The sequence below is a fragment of the Xenopus laevis genome, chromosome 5L (genome assembly GCF_017654675.1).
Source record: "Xenopus laevis strain J_2021 chromosome 5L, Xenopus_laevis_v10.1, whole genome shotgun sequence".
Lineage (NCBI taxonomy): Eukaryota > Metazoa > Chordata > Amphibia > Anura > Pipidae > Xenopus > Xenopus laevis.
The window spans coordinates 112,091,277-112,108,111 of NC_054379.1; the positions used below are offsets into that span (position 1 = coordinate 112,091,277).

The 16,835-nt window shown below is 39.2% G+C and overlaps 1 protein-coding gene across 1 annotated transcript in view; it reads right to left on the bottom strand.

Moving 5' to 3' along the window:
- Nucleotides 1–9,422: 9,422 nt before the first annotated feature.
- Nucleotides 9,423–16,835, bottom strand: part of mb21d2.L (Mab-21 domain containing 2 L homeolog) — a 54,753-nt gene continuing 47,340 nt past the window's right edge. Inside the window, exon 2 of the mRNA XM_018263602.2 lies at nucleotides 9,423–10,913. Within this exon, the coding sequence (XP_018119091.1) occupies nucleotides 9,649–10,913 (1,265 nt within the window). The 3' untranslated portion in view covers nucleotides 9,423–9,648. The remainder of the gene's footprint in view (nucleotides 10,914–16,835) is intronic.

Genomic DNA, 16,835 nt, shown 5'->3' on the forward strand with positions numbered 1-16,835 from the left:
GTTAACAGTCAGGGCCAGCCTTAGGCCTATTGGACCAATTGGGCTCAATAGGGCCTGCTTCTCTGGGGGCTCAGCACTGGGGGGAAGGAGCAGAGACAATCATTTCCCCAGAAAAAAACACTGCCCAGTCTGGCCCCAATTTTGTAGGTCCAGTCCACCCCCAATTCTGATAGGCCCAGCCCGCCCCCAATCTGACTGAGCCCACTCCCAACCTGAATTGGTCGAACCTGCCCCAACACCAATTGGCCCAGTCTACTTTCTTCTTTCCTCCCTCTCTATTGTGCCCCTATTTCCTCCCTTTATCTCTTTTTCCCTGTGTGCACCTATTTCTTCCTTTCTCTTCCCCCCTTACTCTGTATTTTTCTATTTTCTCTCCCTTTCTATCTCATACCCTGTGTGCCCTTATTTATTGCCTTGGTATAAGGCTACTGTGTTATGTGGAACATTAAGCGGAGTATGGGAGTTCCACAAAGAAACAGGTTTTCATGGCAACTGTTACTTTTGCTTTGCACAGTGGCAACCTCTTGAGAAAGTCACTCTTGCAACAAAATGGTTATTGGGGAGTCTGGCACAGGAATGGAAAAGGGCCCTTATATGCAGACACAGCGGTGTTGGTGTTACAATGATTGGAGCATGTCTAAGGGGATTTCACCCTAGTTCAGCTAAGTAACACTAACTTGGAATGTCTTTATGCCTAACATTTTGGCTTGGGGTATAGAGACACTGTAGAGGAGATATCTAATATAATGTCATATAGACTAATTTTGATGCCAACTTGGCAGTACACCTGGGAACTACTTCCTAAAGGCACCAAGCAACACTGTGAAATATGAGGTCAACAACAGCTATTAACTTTGAAGAGCATGAAAGTTGAGAGTTGCTCGGACTGTTAGATATTCTGAATTAAAGGCAGGGCAGCTTCACTTGTAATGGCCAACAGGTGCAAGAATCATCAAGAAAGGGGAATTTCTTTTGTGAGGAGTCACTTATGTCACTGATAGGGGGCAGGAGGCTGCTGATTTCCCAGTCAGGCTCAGTGTGATTGGCTGCTTCCTTAGTTAACTAGGATAGTTGGTTTATTCCACTAAACTGAGTTTGCACTGGCAAGAACAGGCCCGGATGTGAGGCAAGGACACATAGGCCCGGGCCTAGGGCGGCAAAAAATAGGGGCGGCATGCCGCCCAGCCGCATTATGGGGATGTGTGCATCCCCATTCAATTACACCAGCTGCGCTGGCGTTTTTCCGCAGGCGCAATGGGAAGGGGAAGTGTAGGCAGGCGCTAGTTCTTATTAATACATACTTTCAAACAAAAGTCCAGAGGGATCTTGCTTAAAAGAATTGGGGAGATAGAAGGTGAGGCATGCACTGTAGACACTTTGAGTAGGGACATCCTTGATAAAGCAAGAACATTTTCACAGTACCAAAAGTTTGTGTTACAATTTTGACACCTCCATAAAGATGTGAGAAACAAGACTGCAACACACAGTCCTCAAGGTTGAAACATACATCTGTATTCTTCCTTAAAGAGTGCTGCGTGACATTGTTCACCTCTGACTTAACGTTTAGTATGATGTAGAGAGGGATATTCATTTTTTATTATTTGTGGTTTTTTAGCTATTAAGCTTTTTATTCAGCAACTCTCCAATATGCAATATATACAGTGCATGCAATTTCAGCAATATGGTTGCTAGGGTCCAAATTAAGCTAGCAACCATGCACTGATTTAAATAAAAGACTGGAATATGAATAGGAGAGGCCTGAATAGAAAGATGAGTCATACAAAGTAGCAATAACAATACATTTGCAGCTTGTACAGAACATTTGTTTTTAGAAGGAGTCAGTGACCCCCATTTGAAAGTTAGAAAGAGTCAAAAGAAGAAGGCAAGTAATTAAAAAAAACTATAAAAAAGAAAGACCAATTGAAAAGGTGCTTAGACTTAGCCATTCTATAACATATTAAAAGTTAACTTAAAGGTGAACAACCCCTTTAAAAAAGAGAGACATGGGGCAAATTCACTAAGCGCTGAAAATGCGCTAGTGACGGCTTTGCCACACTTCGCCAGGCATAGTTTCGCCAGTGCTGCTCAAATTCAGTAAAATTCAAAGTTGCGGCCAGGGAGGTGAAAGGTAGCAAAGTTGTGCTAGCGTTAGTTTGTCAAGCAAAGCGAAGTTACGCTAGTGATGCCTAATTTGCATACGGCGCCAAGTTAAAGTACAATGGACGTATATGTAGCAGCAAATACATTACACTACACAAGCCTGGGAAACCTTCATAGAATAAAATAGAGGTGTTATTTTGCCCTACACATGTGGCCACTGTATAGTTTAGGTGCCATATGTTAGGAAATGTAGGGGGAAGGAGGGTACCCCCAAAAAGATTTACGATCTTTTTCAGCCCATCACGCTTAAAAAGTAAAAGTTGCCAGCGTTTTTCAGCAAGTTTTTCAGCAAGTCCTATCTACTCTATTGCACTTCGCCTGGTCTGAGGTAACGTTCAGTAAAATCCGCAAGTTAGTGAATTAGCGTAGTTACATCCCTTCACCATAGCGCAACTTCGTCTGGCGTTAGGGTGCGAAATAGCGCTAGAGTAGGTCTACTTCGCTAGCAAATTTACGCCACCACCCATTAGTAAATCGGCTTCGTCCTTTAGTAAATTTGCCCCATAGTGAAGGTAGCACAAGCCTTCCTGTTGGTACCAAGGCTTGAAAGCGACGGTTGAATGCTTAGCTTAATCTATGACCTTGATTAGCAGGTTATGTGTACCTGATTTTTGTAATTGCCACTCCACTTACCTGTTCCTTCTTATCAAGTACCTGGGAGGCTGTAAACCAGAGTGAAGGGGTGGCTGACTAATTGAGATTAATAGAGACTCACAAGTATTCGTATGCCAAGTTTGGCAGGTGGGTTGGATACCCATTGATAGCCCAATATTCACCTTATGCTTTGCATATATCGCCTGACCTAATATGGGTTCTTCGTCTCCCTGTTTCTAACTTTATAATTTCACAATAGTGTATTCTTTAATTAATGGGATGTTCACAGAAACCAGCAATTAGGAATGCAAATGTGAAGTGAATGAGGGCTGTGACAGTTAGTAATGTGGCACCAGTTTGTGCTTTATCATAAGTGCACTCATGGGGACCACGTAGGACTTCAGGTTACCGAGAAAAAGCTCATACCCGTGTATCTATGTAATCATTTTGGAAATCCTTCAGTGGTATTTGACCATTTAAATTGTAAGCAGTTTTTTCTCATAGGCTACAATATAGCCCAGAAATATAAACTATGGCAAGGCGCGCTTCCATGCCAACACCATATCATCTACAGCACTTACAGGGTTAATATTTGTAACTGTTCATTTATTTCACCCCCCCCCAGTCTGCACATGTTAAGCTCAGTACATTGATATATGGCATCTTTTATAAATATATACATACAGGTAATTTTCCAGATTAAAATGGCACTGCTTTGAATAAACAATAAGCCTATACATACATTAAAAACGTGTTTTTAATTGCACGGGCAAAATGTGTATCTTGCCAGTAATACATTTCTAGCTCTAGCCATACGTATAAAGTACTTAAGTAATGGCATTTCCAGTACTGTACATCAGAGCATAATGATTGATGCTACAGAGATATTCTAATTCCATTAAGCACCAGCAACAAGCACTAATATTCTCTTGGACATTGTGCACCTAATATACTCAGACAGAATACAAAAAAAAGTCTACTTTTCATGCCGTACAGTACCTTATTCAGGGCAAAAAGGCATTTATTGATCATCTTCTCAGTTTGGGTATTATGGGGCACATTTACTTAGGGTCGTACATCGAGGGTTAATTAATGTTTGTACGATTGAAGGAAAAAACGTTCGAATCAAACGATTCAAAGGATTTTAATCCATCGATCGAACGATTTTCCTTCGATCAAAAAAGCTAGGAAAGCCTACCTTCCCCATAGGCTAACATTGATGCTCGGTAGGTTTTAGCTGGCGAAGTAGGGGGTCGAAGTTTTTTTTAAAGAGGTAGTACTATCGAATGGACGAATAGTCGAACGATTTTTAGTTTGAATCGTTCAATTCGAAGTCAAAGTCGTGGTCGAAGGTCGAAGTAGCCAAAAAAAACATTCGAATTTTTTTTCCTTCTAATCCTTCACTTGAGCTAAGTAAATGTGCCCCGTAGTCTTTGTTTTAAAGGCCATCCTACCCTCAAAATATAATGTAGTGTTTACCCTGCACTGGTAAAACCGATGTGTTTGCTTCAGAAACACTACTATAGTTCATGTAAACAAGCTGTTGAGTAGCAATGGCAGAAACTGAAAAAAGTCTATATGGCAAAGGTTAACTAATGGATAACAGATAATACCATTGTTCCACCGAGCTATCTGCTGTGTAACTTGAGCCTTTTCTGCTTTGAATGGCTGCCCCCATTGCTACACAGCAGCTTATTTATATAAACAATAGTAGTGTTTCTGATGCAAACACACCAGTTTTATCAGTGCAGGGCAACACTGTATTATATTTTTATTACTTTAAACCAATTGTGCTTATTATAGTGGAAGTACTTGTGCGTTTTTAGTTTTAGTCTTGCTCTCAGTGTACACTTACTTTCACTGAGGGGATTTGATTAGAACAAAAAAAAGACTAGCTGAAGTGGTAGCACATTTACACAATGGTTTGTAAGCAGTGGTGCGTGAATTTCTCGAAAAATCGTGAAAATCGAAATTGACGCCTGTGTCAAATTTTGGACGTGCATCCAAAAAGTCGCTCACGTCAATGTTGATGCTGGCGTCAAAGTCAATGGGCATCCGAATAGTGTTGAAGTGTGTCGATTTTGACGCGAGCGACTTTTCGGGAACAAAGATTTTTTGACACAGGCAAATTTTCACAGGAGATTTGCGTATTTATTCGCCCATCACTATTGCGTTTCCTTTGGGTGCTCCAGTTATTTCCCACAATCATAAAAGCAGATTAATATAACTAACTATAACTGCAAGCGGAAACAACTTCATAGAGCTGGGTGAAACTTTTTTCAAAATAATAATGTAAATTACTTTAACCTTTCTTTAGGACATTGCTAAGAGATGATTAAATAACTGAGAAATAGTAGGCCTTTAAAGGAGAACCAAAGCTTAACTAAAAAAGTTGTTCAGACGAATGTTGTACATTAAAGTTTGGGCTTCTGTACCAGCCCAAGGCAACCAAAGCCCTTTAGCAGCAAGGATTTGCACCTACAAAGATGTCCCAGTAACTCCCCATCTTTTTTTCTGCCGATTCATTCCACATGCTCTGTGCTGCTGTCACTTACTGAGCTTAGCGCGCTTACTGACACACTATAAACTGAATATAAAATAGAAGATGAGAAACTCTTGTGACAACTTTGAAGGCCTAGATAATTACCGTTATAGAGATGCTGAAACTTTAGGCTGGTTCAAGAAGTTCAGCATATAAAATATGTCCATAAACAAGGGTTTTGTTCTTTAATAACTTCAAAAGCCACATGTAGCCCTATGTGCCCTGTGTACAAGGCATCATTAGTTACCTCTAACATTTACTCATGATGAGTGAAATATTTTGCCAAATTGCACTGGGAAAATGATGCCCATAGACTCCAATGAGTGAAAAAAATTGTTGCGCGTCAAAAAAGATTTGTCGCCTATAGACTTCAATGCATTTCCGCAAATTTTTTCCTTTTTGGCTAAGCAAACCGGATCTGATTCGCTTATCTCTACTAACAAGTAATAACAACTGGAAACCATTACATTGAAAAGTGGGTTATTGCCTAGGTTAACTGTATCAGTTCAGGCTGTGGCAGGGACAGCACAATTTTTTGGGGTCTTTGTTAGTTCCTAAATACAATCAGGGTAGTGAACTAGTGCTAAAATCTTGTTTTCACAGTTTAGACCATATTAACCTGTTTAATTTAAAGACAGTTAACCTAGGACATGTTGATGTTACTATATATCATAAAGTCACATTATGCAGAAGAAGCATACAATCATGGCCACCTGATTGCATGTCCAAATATAAACTTTATAAACACGTGTTTTTGGGACCCACGGAACATTCTTATTGTAATGAAAAACTCACAAGTAACCAGTCCAAGAATACATCTGTTCATTTTTAATTTGCTTGAGGAAAAAAAATGCATATCAATTTAAACATCTTAAGTTTGATAGCAGCACATACATACAATGAAAATACAGAGCTTTCGCGACTGAATGATGATTTTGATCATGGTACACACATTTCGCACAAACAAAGAGCTTAAGCAGGCTGAATGCATGACATTAAATCTTCGGGAGAATAAAGTACAAAAAAATGATTTCATTCTATTGCAAAGGAAAGACGTTGCAGAGCAACAAAGACATGATTAACATTAGTGCAAAAAATGTTCATGGTAATGTTCATTATTAAAATGTAGATCCGTTTCTGCATTTAGTTGAAAACACGCCCATGATCGGGTGGCTCCTGACTGAGCTGCAGTGTTCCTGATCATAGAAAGATTAGAGACATAGGGGCACATTTACTAATGGTCGCATATAGAGGGTTGATTAACCCTCGATATTCGACCGTCAAAGTAAAATCCTTTGACTTCGAATATCGAAGTCGAAGTATTTACTGCAATTCCTGCGATCGAACGAAAAATCGTTAAATTGAACGATTAAATCCTTAGAATCCAAAGATTCAAAGGATTTTAATCCATCTATCGAACGATTTTCTTCGATCCCAAATTGGTAGGAAAGCCTATGGGGACCTTCCCCATAGGCTAACATTGGTGCTCGGTAGGTTTTAGGTGGCGAAGTAGGTGGTCAGTTATTTTTAAAGAGACAGTACTTCGACTATCGAATGGCCGAATTTTTAGTTCGAATCATTCGATTCGTAGTCGAAGGTCGAAGTAGCCAAAAAAATACTTCGAAATTCGAAGTATTTTTTATTCTAATCCTTCACTCGAGCTAAGTAAATGTGCCCCATAAACTTTGCCCTGTAATTAGGACAAAGAATACATAATAGTGGATAGACTTTATACAGTTATAAGCTGCTGAGTATACATCTGCCTGGATGAAATTGACACCAAAAATTAATCATGTTATAGTCAATGACTTCAGTGACCTGCCTGACATTTCTATAACTTTAAGTAAAATATACAATCTTTGTAAATAGCCAACCCATCTAGTTTCTTAAATATTATTTAAAACGTGTATATTTGGCAAGCCCCAACGGAACAGAATTATTCCACCACCTCCTTAAATATAAAAAAAAAGTGTTAAAGTGCTTTAGGGTCTCTAAGTCTACAGCAGGTTAACACATGGAACACAATGGATACAAAGTCACCTGGTGCACCATATACCAGTAGTATCTGAAGTGGTGACTCGTATGACTGGAACTTGGTTTCATACAGACATGCATCTCACATATACAATTGTTGTATCCCATTGCAGTTGGCTCTGTAGAATTTGTGTTGTGAATAGTGTTTTGAATGCCGCCCATCTATCCTAATGTTTGTGCATCAGGCCCAGTACACAGACCAGCAGAGGGAGCAGGACTTACCTGACTTGGGTCAGATTATGGGTGTGGTCTGGGCAGGCTAAAAATGTCCCAATTTTCAAAGCAAAAATATTAAAAGGTATGCTAATGCTGTGATTGGTTAATGGTTAGTTCTAGCGTTCCCACTATAAAGCTGCCTACAGATGCGGAACTAAAACATATTTATTTAGGCACTCACACATAAGATACAAATAAGCTCTGCACTATTTATGAGACTGATTTTTCCTAGGGAGCTTATGCAGAATATACAGTATAAGCTAACCCTGTTTTAAGTTATGCTTAGAATAAAAACCTATGTTTCAGACATTGCTGACTCCGTTCCCTTACAACGGCAATCTGGCCAACATCTTGAATCTCTAAATCTATAAATTTACGCAAAGCATAAACACCCTGTAGGGGCATGTGAATCTCTGAGCCGAGTGGCATATTGTATGTATGATAGTTTTGAGTGGAATGCAACTAGTCAAAGACACAAGTATTATGTGGGACAATAACAACCCCAATTACAGTTAAAACAGTGTTAGCAAGTTTGTAAATCACTGGCTTTCTGATGCATAGGAAAATGTTAGGTTTACTGTGTCAATATACTTGGCATATGTACCGCTGTTTGAGGTGTGTAAATTCCTAAATGGTGCACATAGCTTTTGACAATGCAGCAAACAGGGTTCTTATTTACAGAATGGCAGACATGGCGGCTGCATCGTACCTGCATTGCATATATATGTGCACGTGCCCAGTCACCTTATTTATACAACTTGGCTATAATATGGCCCTAAACTATCTTCCATTTTCTAAAGACAACCCACTTTGTAAAGACCGAATGTCCTTGGAACCCCCTTTCCAAGTACATTCAGTGGGTATCTCCCATCTGGGAATGGATCACATATTAAATCTTAGTAAAGACATTCGTGTGTATAGGGTCTGACCAGGGTGCTTCGCCAATGAGGAGAGTTGAGGCTGTCGGCAGCAGCGCCCCACTAGGTACCAGGGGCGGCAAAAATGCTGTTCCTGGTACTTTAAGAGCCGGATTTCTGGTTTTCAAACCGGAAAATCGGCTCTTCTAGCGCAGAGTGCACAGTTAGGCTCTGCACTAGCAATCTAGCCCTCTCTGCTGCCCTTATGGACCCCCTCAGGCGAAAAAAGGTAAGCGCACAGGGGATGGGGGCGGCAGCAACTGCTGCTGCCTCAGGTGGCAGAGGTGCCAGGATCGCCCCTGGGTCTGACACATTATTCCACAAAAAATGAAAGACAAATTAAGATGATAAACTGGATCTTACACAGAACATATCATACAATCTGCATGACTGGCCAGAAGAACCAATAAACCATGGATTAAAAAACGAAAAAAGAAAAAAAGAAAATATGTTCTCTGAGTGCCATTTTCTGTTCTCTATAGTAGTCTCATAAATTATACACAGTGATAGCAAGTATGTATTCTAGCAGAACACAGATCACTGTAGTAAACTCACCTGTGAGATAGCGCTTCCATACTGACTTTCTCTGTATAGTATATCATGTAGAATGTAAGTCAATACCTATATTTACAAAACAGAAACAAGTCTTTGGGCTGAAATTTCTGAGAGGCACCTGAGAATGGGTTCTGTTTATTTGAAAAAGCTGAATGCTAAAGTGAGGTCATATGGTGAAATATAAGAATGAACTCAGATGGGCAAACATGACCCCTAAAATAATAACACCTGGACTTCAGAGTTTTCTCATTAAGATAAGCATAAAGTGTCCCATATTGTAGTAGTATTATTATTATTTCTCACTGTAAAGAATCGTGGGTTTAAAACAATGGAAGCCCAATGGAAAAAAATGGAAATATGAATATTTGACATGAAGACAAATTAAATAGACAATTGCAAACATAAAGTGATCATTAAGGCTCATGTTCTCCCATAAAAATTAAAAAAAAAAAAAAACTGTCAAAGCAGCATATGAAATAGTAATATACTGTTTCAAAATATGCAATGTCCTGCAGAAACAGGAAATGTAAGTTCATGTTGTTCTCAACAGATCCAATCAAAGCTGGATATGTAAAAACATGACATCACACAAACTTCACATCAAGTGTCAACTTAAACCGTCAGCAGGTCTTAGAAAAACTTGTCGTCGATCCTAAAGTGGGGTCGAGTTACGTCATCTGGGTTGATGAAAACAGAGATAGATTTGCCTGGGTTTTCAGTCACTAGCTGCTGTAATTTTTTGGCTAACCGATCATCAGGCTGGTTATTGTCTCCTCCATCCGACTGTGGCGATGGTATGCTAGTGGTACTCCCTCTCCTCTGCAGATCCAAGGTAAGACAGTTAGCTGCCTTGACATGCTCTATAGCGGTCCGAAGGTGTTCTGCAGGATCTGACCTCACGGAAGACAACTTTCGGGCATGGAGCATAACAGTTTCCTCTGAAAGGTGTTCTAGCATATTGCACTGAGGAATGAAGTAATTGGGGCACATTTTGTTAACTAGGCAATTCTGTAGATCATCGATAAGTCCCAGTAGGAAATGGGCTGCATAATCTTCTTGAGCTAAGTAATTAGCTGGAAGTCTATCACAAGCCCAAAGCATCATACTTCGGAGGTGGTAAGGACTAATAGCTTTTGGTCTTGATAAAAGTTTTATGATTATGGCTTTACAAGCTTGATAGGCTTGCATTAGGCTGCTAGAAATACATTTCTTTAGCTGAACTTCACTTCGGGCAAATGATAGTCGCCACTCGTTGTCTTTTTTACCCTTATAGGAGCATGCTGGAACTAAATAAAACCCACTAATCACTTCCTCTTCTGTAATCTTGCCATCCCAAAAATGATTTTCCATAAGCCAGCTTTGAGCTACAGCAGGCCATCCTTTAAATGACACTACAGGGACAATGTCATACATCATGCGGCTGCTCCCCACTGATAAAATGATGGTAATGATGGTGCCGTTCTTTTCCACCTTCTCAACCTTGGGCATTCCACGCTGAGGTTTCTTCTGAATTTCTAACAGAACAATACTAATAGACTCATGAAACCAATCAGCAACCTTTGTAGGGGAAAAGAAATAATTAGTGGCTCCATTAATATGGTCTACAATTGTGCAACAGTCTTTCCACTTGGTTATAGTCCCTTCATCAAACAAACGAAGACTCAGCCATGAATGGCACAAAGCCGAGTGGCGCATATCCAGCGTAACAGGTTGGTTTCGGTCATGGAGCTTGAGAGCAGGCACAAGCAGAGTAAAGTCCATGTCATAATCTGTTCCACGGGCATAAACATTCAATTCATCAAGGTCTAAGTCTACAACACCTTCTCGAACACCACCAGAAAGCAAGAGATATTCATTCGCTACGGGCAACTTCTGGTCTAATTTCTGTACCATTCCTGCAATGAAAAAAAAATCAGTGTTATTAACATTATAGCTGGTTGAAAAAGCCTTTTCACAATTGAATAGCATAAAAACTTTCTGAAACCCAGTCAGGCAATTTTCACCTGGACAGGAGACAACACTACTTTCTGCTAAAGTTCTGAGGATTAGTTTATCTAGTAAACAGTAGCCCAGACCAAAATAAACATATACAGGGCAATTGACATTCAGACTATGGCCTACCAAGTTGCAATTTAGGAAATTACTGTGGGCATCTGTGAAAGCATGAATCACTACTGCTTGTAGGGCTGCAGAACCTCTTTAATAAATAAGGTTAATAAATTAAATACAGCATTTCTTGCCCTATTCTTTTCAGGGCTTTGGTTCTCCTTGAAAAGAAAGCATATAACTAGTCAAGATTAGGGTTTACAGTCACTTTAATTTTCTGCTAATATTGGGCAAGGGTTACACGTCTCTATACCAGTGGCCCAAGGCTAATGTTTGGCCCAAGCAAATGTTTGAAGTTTCTGTAAGACATGAGTGCACCATTTGTTGCAGCAAGAAAAGTCCGAAAAATCCACAGTGGTTTCTAAAGCATTAAATTGTCAGGGCAATGTTATTTTAGCTCAGAATATGATTGCAGCATATGGCTGAAATTAGAACTGAAGATGAGAACCCTGCAGTTTCAAAGAGTGAGAAAGAAAATATACAAGAGTGCTTAAGGAAATGACCAGTTACCTGCAAGAAATCAGTTATTCCATAACTAATCCCAGTACTTAAAAATTGCTCTTTTGTAGTTTTCTTATATTGAACACGATTGATAGAACTTTCAGGGTGTGTCTGTCTATCTATCTATAATACTGTGCATCTTTAACTCACGGGGAACATGGGTTACTTCCCAGGCACCTAACACTTGTAAGGAACTTAGAGTGTAAACAAGTTAGATACTGGCAAATAATACCAGTGTATGACATATGCTCCCTTAATTGGCCTTTAATTAAACTCATATTAGTGACTAATTAAAGCAACAATTATGCTGAATCATGGATTTTCTAGCAAGGTCTTTTTAGGATCAAATAACTAAGCAGAAATGGAATCCCACATGAACACAGGAACCTTTTAAGATCACTTGCCAGCATTTTTTTCAAATAATGCAGACTACTGTATTTTCATTGGGTTGTGTCTTTCACATTATGATTCATGCTCTTAAATAATCAAAAGAGGCAACTGGAAAGTTGACCAATTAAAAGAAACATACATTAAGAGTAGATGATGCCAATGGCCCATCCTGCATCAACAGTGCATCTGTTTACTCTAAAATCCATTTAGTTATTGGATCTTATCCAGAAGTTACGGTAGGTGGAAACTAATGCTGAATTGTATCTGTTGTTTCAATACCCCCTGTACCTGGATTAAGTTTTAAAATAATATATCTGCTGTAACTTTACATGCAATGTTGTGGATATAACATGGTAAAGCAACCGTTTGCAGTAACACTACTGGAGTTCCTTTTCCTTCTTTGGTACAGCAACGTATCCATTCTCTTATCTACATGTGGAATAACGGCCTCCTGAATGATAAACATCAACCTAAGCACAATCAAGACCATAATGCATATCTTACACCCACACAATGAATCCACAATTTACATTGCTACATCAGAGCTGTCTTTCCTTGAAATTAACTTTAAGTATGATTTTAATATCATAATTCTAAGACATTAGCACTAATATTTTATGTTTTATATGGGTTGTGAAATATATACACCAGCATGAAGTGTTATTCGTAAAATATGAAACTCTGTAATATGTTGCATAAATATGCCAGCACTCTAGAACATCTAATAAGACAAGTTAAATATTGATCAAGAGATTCAGGGATATGGCATTCATGGCAAGCATCGCAGTGGAGAGAAATGATACACAATGTTTAACTAAAGCTGAATTAGAAGATACAGGTATGGGATTCGTTATCTAGAAACCCGTTACCCAGAAAGCTTCGAATTACGGAAAGGCTGTCTCCCATAAACTCCATTACAAATTACAGAAAGATCAGATTTACTGAAAACTCCAGGTCCCGAGCATTATGGATAACAGGTCCCATACCTGTATTCTATCATGTTTTTGATAAGCTACAAATCAGATTTAACTATGTTTTAAAATTCTAGATGTGCCATCTATAAGGAAGTCTTTCATTAAAGAGCCACAAGAGGGCAATTCAAACATGAAATGCTGACAGGTCTTAGGAACTTGGAATACACAATTAAAACTCCCCCCAGGCAGCAACACTGAAAAAAACCTTATTAATTGGTAACCTGATTAAAATGTCTTGATATTCATTGTCGCCGGGCCTATTAGTAAACCAATTAGCTACCAATCTAACTAAATCCAGATCAGGTATTGGAAGACACAAGCACATTTGATAGCACCCGGTTATGAGCATTGCATTAATATGGATTTAAAATGTAAATCTTTGCTTAATCGCTACGGTTCAGACGTAAAACAGAACAATGCTATTGTCTGATTCGATTAGGGGCCTCTGAGAGCTTGGATTTACACATATAGGGGCAAATGTACCTACTTTCGAAGTTGCGCCAGCGTTGGCTTCGCCGCACTTCGCCAGGCAAAGTTTCGCCAGGGCGCCGCTAGTTCACTAAAATTCGAAGTTGCGCTCAGGGAGTCGAAAGGTAGCGAAGTTGCGCTAGCATTACTTCATCAAGCAAAGCAAAGATACGCTACTGATGCCTAATGTGCATACGGCGCCAAGTTAAAGTACAATGGACGTATATGTTGCAGCAAATACATTACACTACACAAGCCTGGGAAAGCTTCATAAAATGAAATAGAGTTGTTATTTTGCCCTATACATGTGCCCACTGTATAGTTTAGGTGCCATATAGAAAATATAAAAATTTCAACTTTTTTTGAAGCAAGCCTGGTCTGAGGTGGCGAAGGCAAGTCTGGCGCAAGAGGTAACGTTCAGTAAAATGCGCAAGTTAACGAATTAGTGTAGTTACGTCCCTTCGCCAAAGCGCAACTTCACCTGACGTAAGGATGCGAAGTAACGCTAGAGTAGGTCCACTTTGCTCGCAAATTTACACCTGTACCCGTTAGTAAATTGGCGAAGTAACGAAATGACGTCATGCTGGTGAATTTTCGCTAGCGTTAGCCACTTTGCCCTTTAGTAAATTTGCCCCATAAGGGGTTAGTTATTAAAATCTGAATGTTAAGATCTCAAAAAATTTGCTAGAAAACATGAATTTTTAGAGGGGAAAAAAACTTGAATTTTCCAGGCCAAAAAAAAAAAAAAAAATCGAAAAATTAGATCGATTTGGGGAAAAAAGTCCCAAAAATGTTAGCAAATCAGGAAAAAGCCTGAAAAATACAAGCGATTCGGGTTTTTGCATAATTATCAAGTTTTTCTCCCGATCTGATTAAATACAGTTTTTTTTATTATTAAATAAGCTAAAATGGGGCATATTCAAATTTTAGTAAATAACCCCCATAATTTCCATGGGGGAAAATAAAAAATGCACCATTTTTGTTATGCAGAACTTGTATATGGTCATCACTTGCATCAGGGCATATATAGAGGGTCATTTTGCATCAGGGCATATATAGAGGGTCATTTTGCATCAGGGCATATATAGAGGGTCATTTACCTAATTTAGTTTGGTAAATAATAGCATGAAAAAGAACTTTAAGAATCGAATGATTCCAAGAGCATGGCATATGTTCCCATTATTGTAGTGCTGGGGGGAATATATGTTCAGGTAAAAGCAAAGAAAACAGTTCATTAGACGGGACTACAAGTAAGTCAGGAGAACTTTTAGTATGTAATTGATGGGCCATTCTGCACATTCCCCTCTGTCCCCCCTGCCAAGCTGAGCACTGTGCTGACAGTTGGGAAGGGGGGAAGTTTAATATCCAGTCCATCAGTGATCGGATAAGAACACAATGAGTTCACTTAATTTAACTAAAAAAAGAAAGGGAGAACAAAAAGGGAGAGCTGCGCCTCATTGGAGTCACCAACTGAATATTGAATTATCCCCTTGGCTGTCTACATAGAATCTCCGAGTCAGTAGCTTTGCTTTCAACTGCAATAAAACAACAAAAAAGCTACAGTAAGTGCAAGCTGGTCACTATACCATACTGGGCCATAACAAACATTGTGCTCCCTGTTAGTGGGCTGCATAACCTATTGCGTGTAAATGCTGCTGCTTATTAGCTGGCAGAAGAGCATGGCTGGTGTATAAACTCTGCCCAGCTTCATCACTGGTATTTCAGGCAGAAAGACTGTGCACACTGGCAAACACTGCGCATCTCCAGGGGATCGATTTCTCCTTTAAATCAAACTCCTAAAAATAACCAACTCTGTTCTTCTTGTGAGCTGTAATAGGGAAATATGGATTACAGATCATTCGCTTCCTTTCTGAAAATGATCCAGCTGAATCTTCGGATGTATCTATGCATTAATGCAAACTGCCGGTGTTATATTGAATTGTGTCTAAAATAACAAAACGGAAGGGGAATAAGAGCATACAGTTGAGTCTGCAATTTCAAGAACATAAGGGAGTTGCGGATATCGAAAACCAATGATGAAACATAATATCACTGCACACTAACAGACTGCAAACGCTAGTGCCATCTGGTGGATTGATACAATCTTAATTCTTATATAAATGTAACAAAAATTCCATCCAATGCATGGTAGTTGAAACTCAAATGTAGCAGTGTTCAATGTACAGTAAAGAACATCAACTCTAAATAACAATTGTGGCTATCTATGCATGAACGTTAAAAGACTGCAACTTCTGCGAGCTGCAATTTAACAGCAGCTGGAAGCTTTACTGTTGGAGACCCCAATGTATATAATAAAATATAACAATTATATAAAATGAATAAAAAAAGCAATCAAACAGATTTGGTTTAGGATTGATCCAACATATATTTGACTCGGAGTAAATCAGGGAGGCTATAATTTTCTGATTTTGCAATGCCAGGTTCATAGCAGGGACACTGAACAATGGTTTCAAGCCTTAAGGTGGCCATAGACGTAACAATTATGATCTTTCTTGGTAAAGATCTTTCCAAGAAAGGTCATTCGTTTCAATACACACGTGTAGAGCTGAATCGTCAGATATACAGGTAGATATACGGGAAGAAACAATAGAATTCTACCTGTATGTGACGATTCAGCACTAACAATGGCCGATGTTTGGGTCCCCGCAAAGGCACCCGATCAAAATTTTCCATCCAGCCCGATCGACAAGCCGAACGATATCCAAGTCTTCTGCCGATATCGGTTGGCTCTTTTTCCACCATACACATACATACAAAATTAGTTTTGTACGATATTATCTGTGCGTCTATGGCCACCTTTACACTTACAACAGTGATGTTGTCCCCCATGCATGAGCAGACTATTGACTGGGACACCAGCCACATGGTTAGTTTGAGTAAGATATGGGAAAATGGCAATTTAATCTCCTAAAACATGTGGAAGCTTACAGTCAAGGTCAAATAGGGCGAGATTTGGGGTAAAACCCTATTTTCTGCTCTAAATTCAACTGTAGCATAATGGTTCATACAGGATTTTTTCTATATAACTGTAACATTGTTATAGTTCCATGGCTAGAACTAAACCTAGGAACACCAGCACTGTGAGGCAAAATATCAACATTAAAGGGGTTGTTCACCTTTAAATGACCTTTTAGTATTATGTAGGGGGTGCAAATGGTTTTCATTTATTATAATTTGTGGTTTTTTGAGTTATTTAGCTTTTTATTCCGCAGTTTCAGCCGTCTGGTTGCTAGGGTTCAAATTCCCCTAATAACCCTGCATTGATTTGAATAAGAGCCTGGAATATGAATATGAGAGGCCTGAATAGAAAGACTAGCAATACAAAGTAGCAATAGCAATACATTTGTAGCCTTAGAG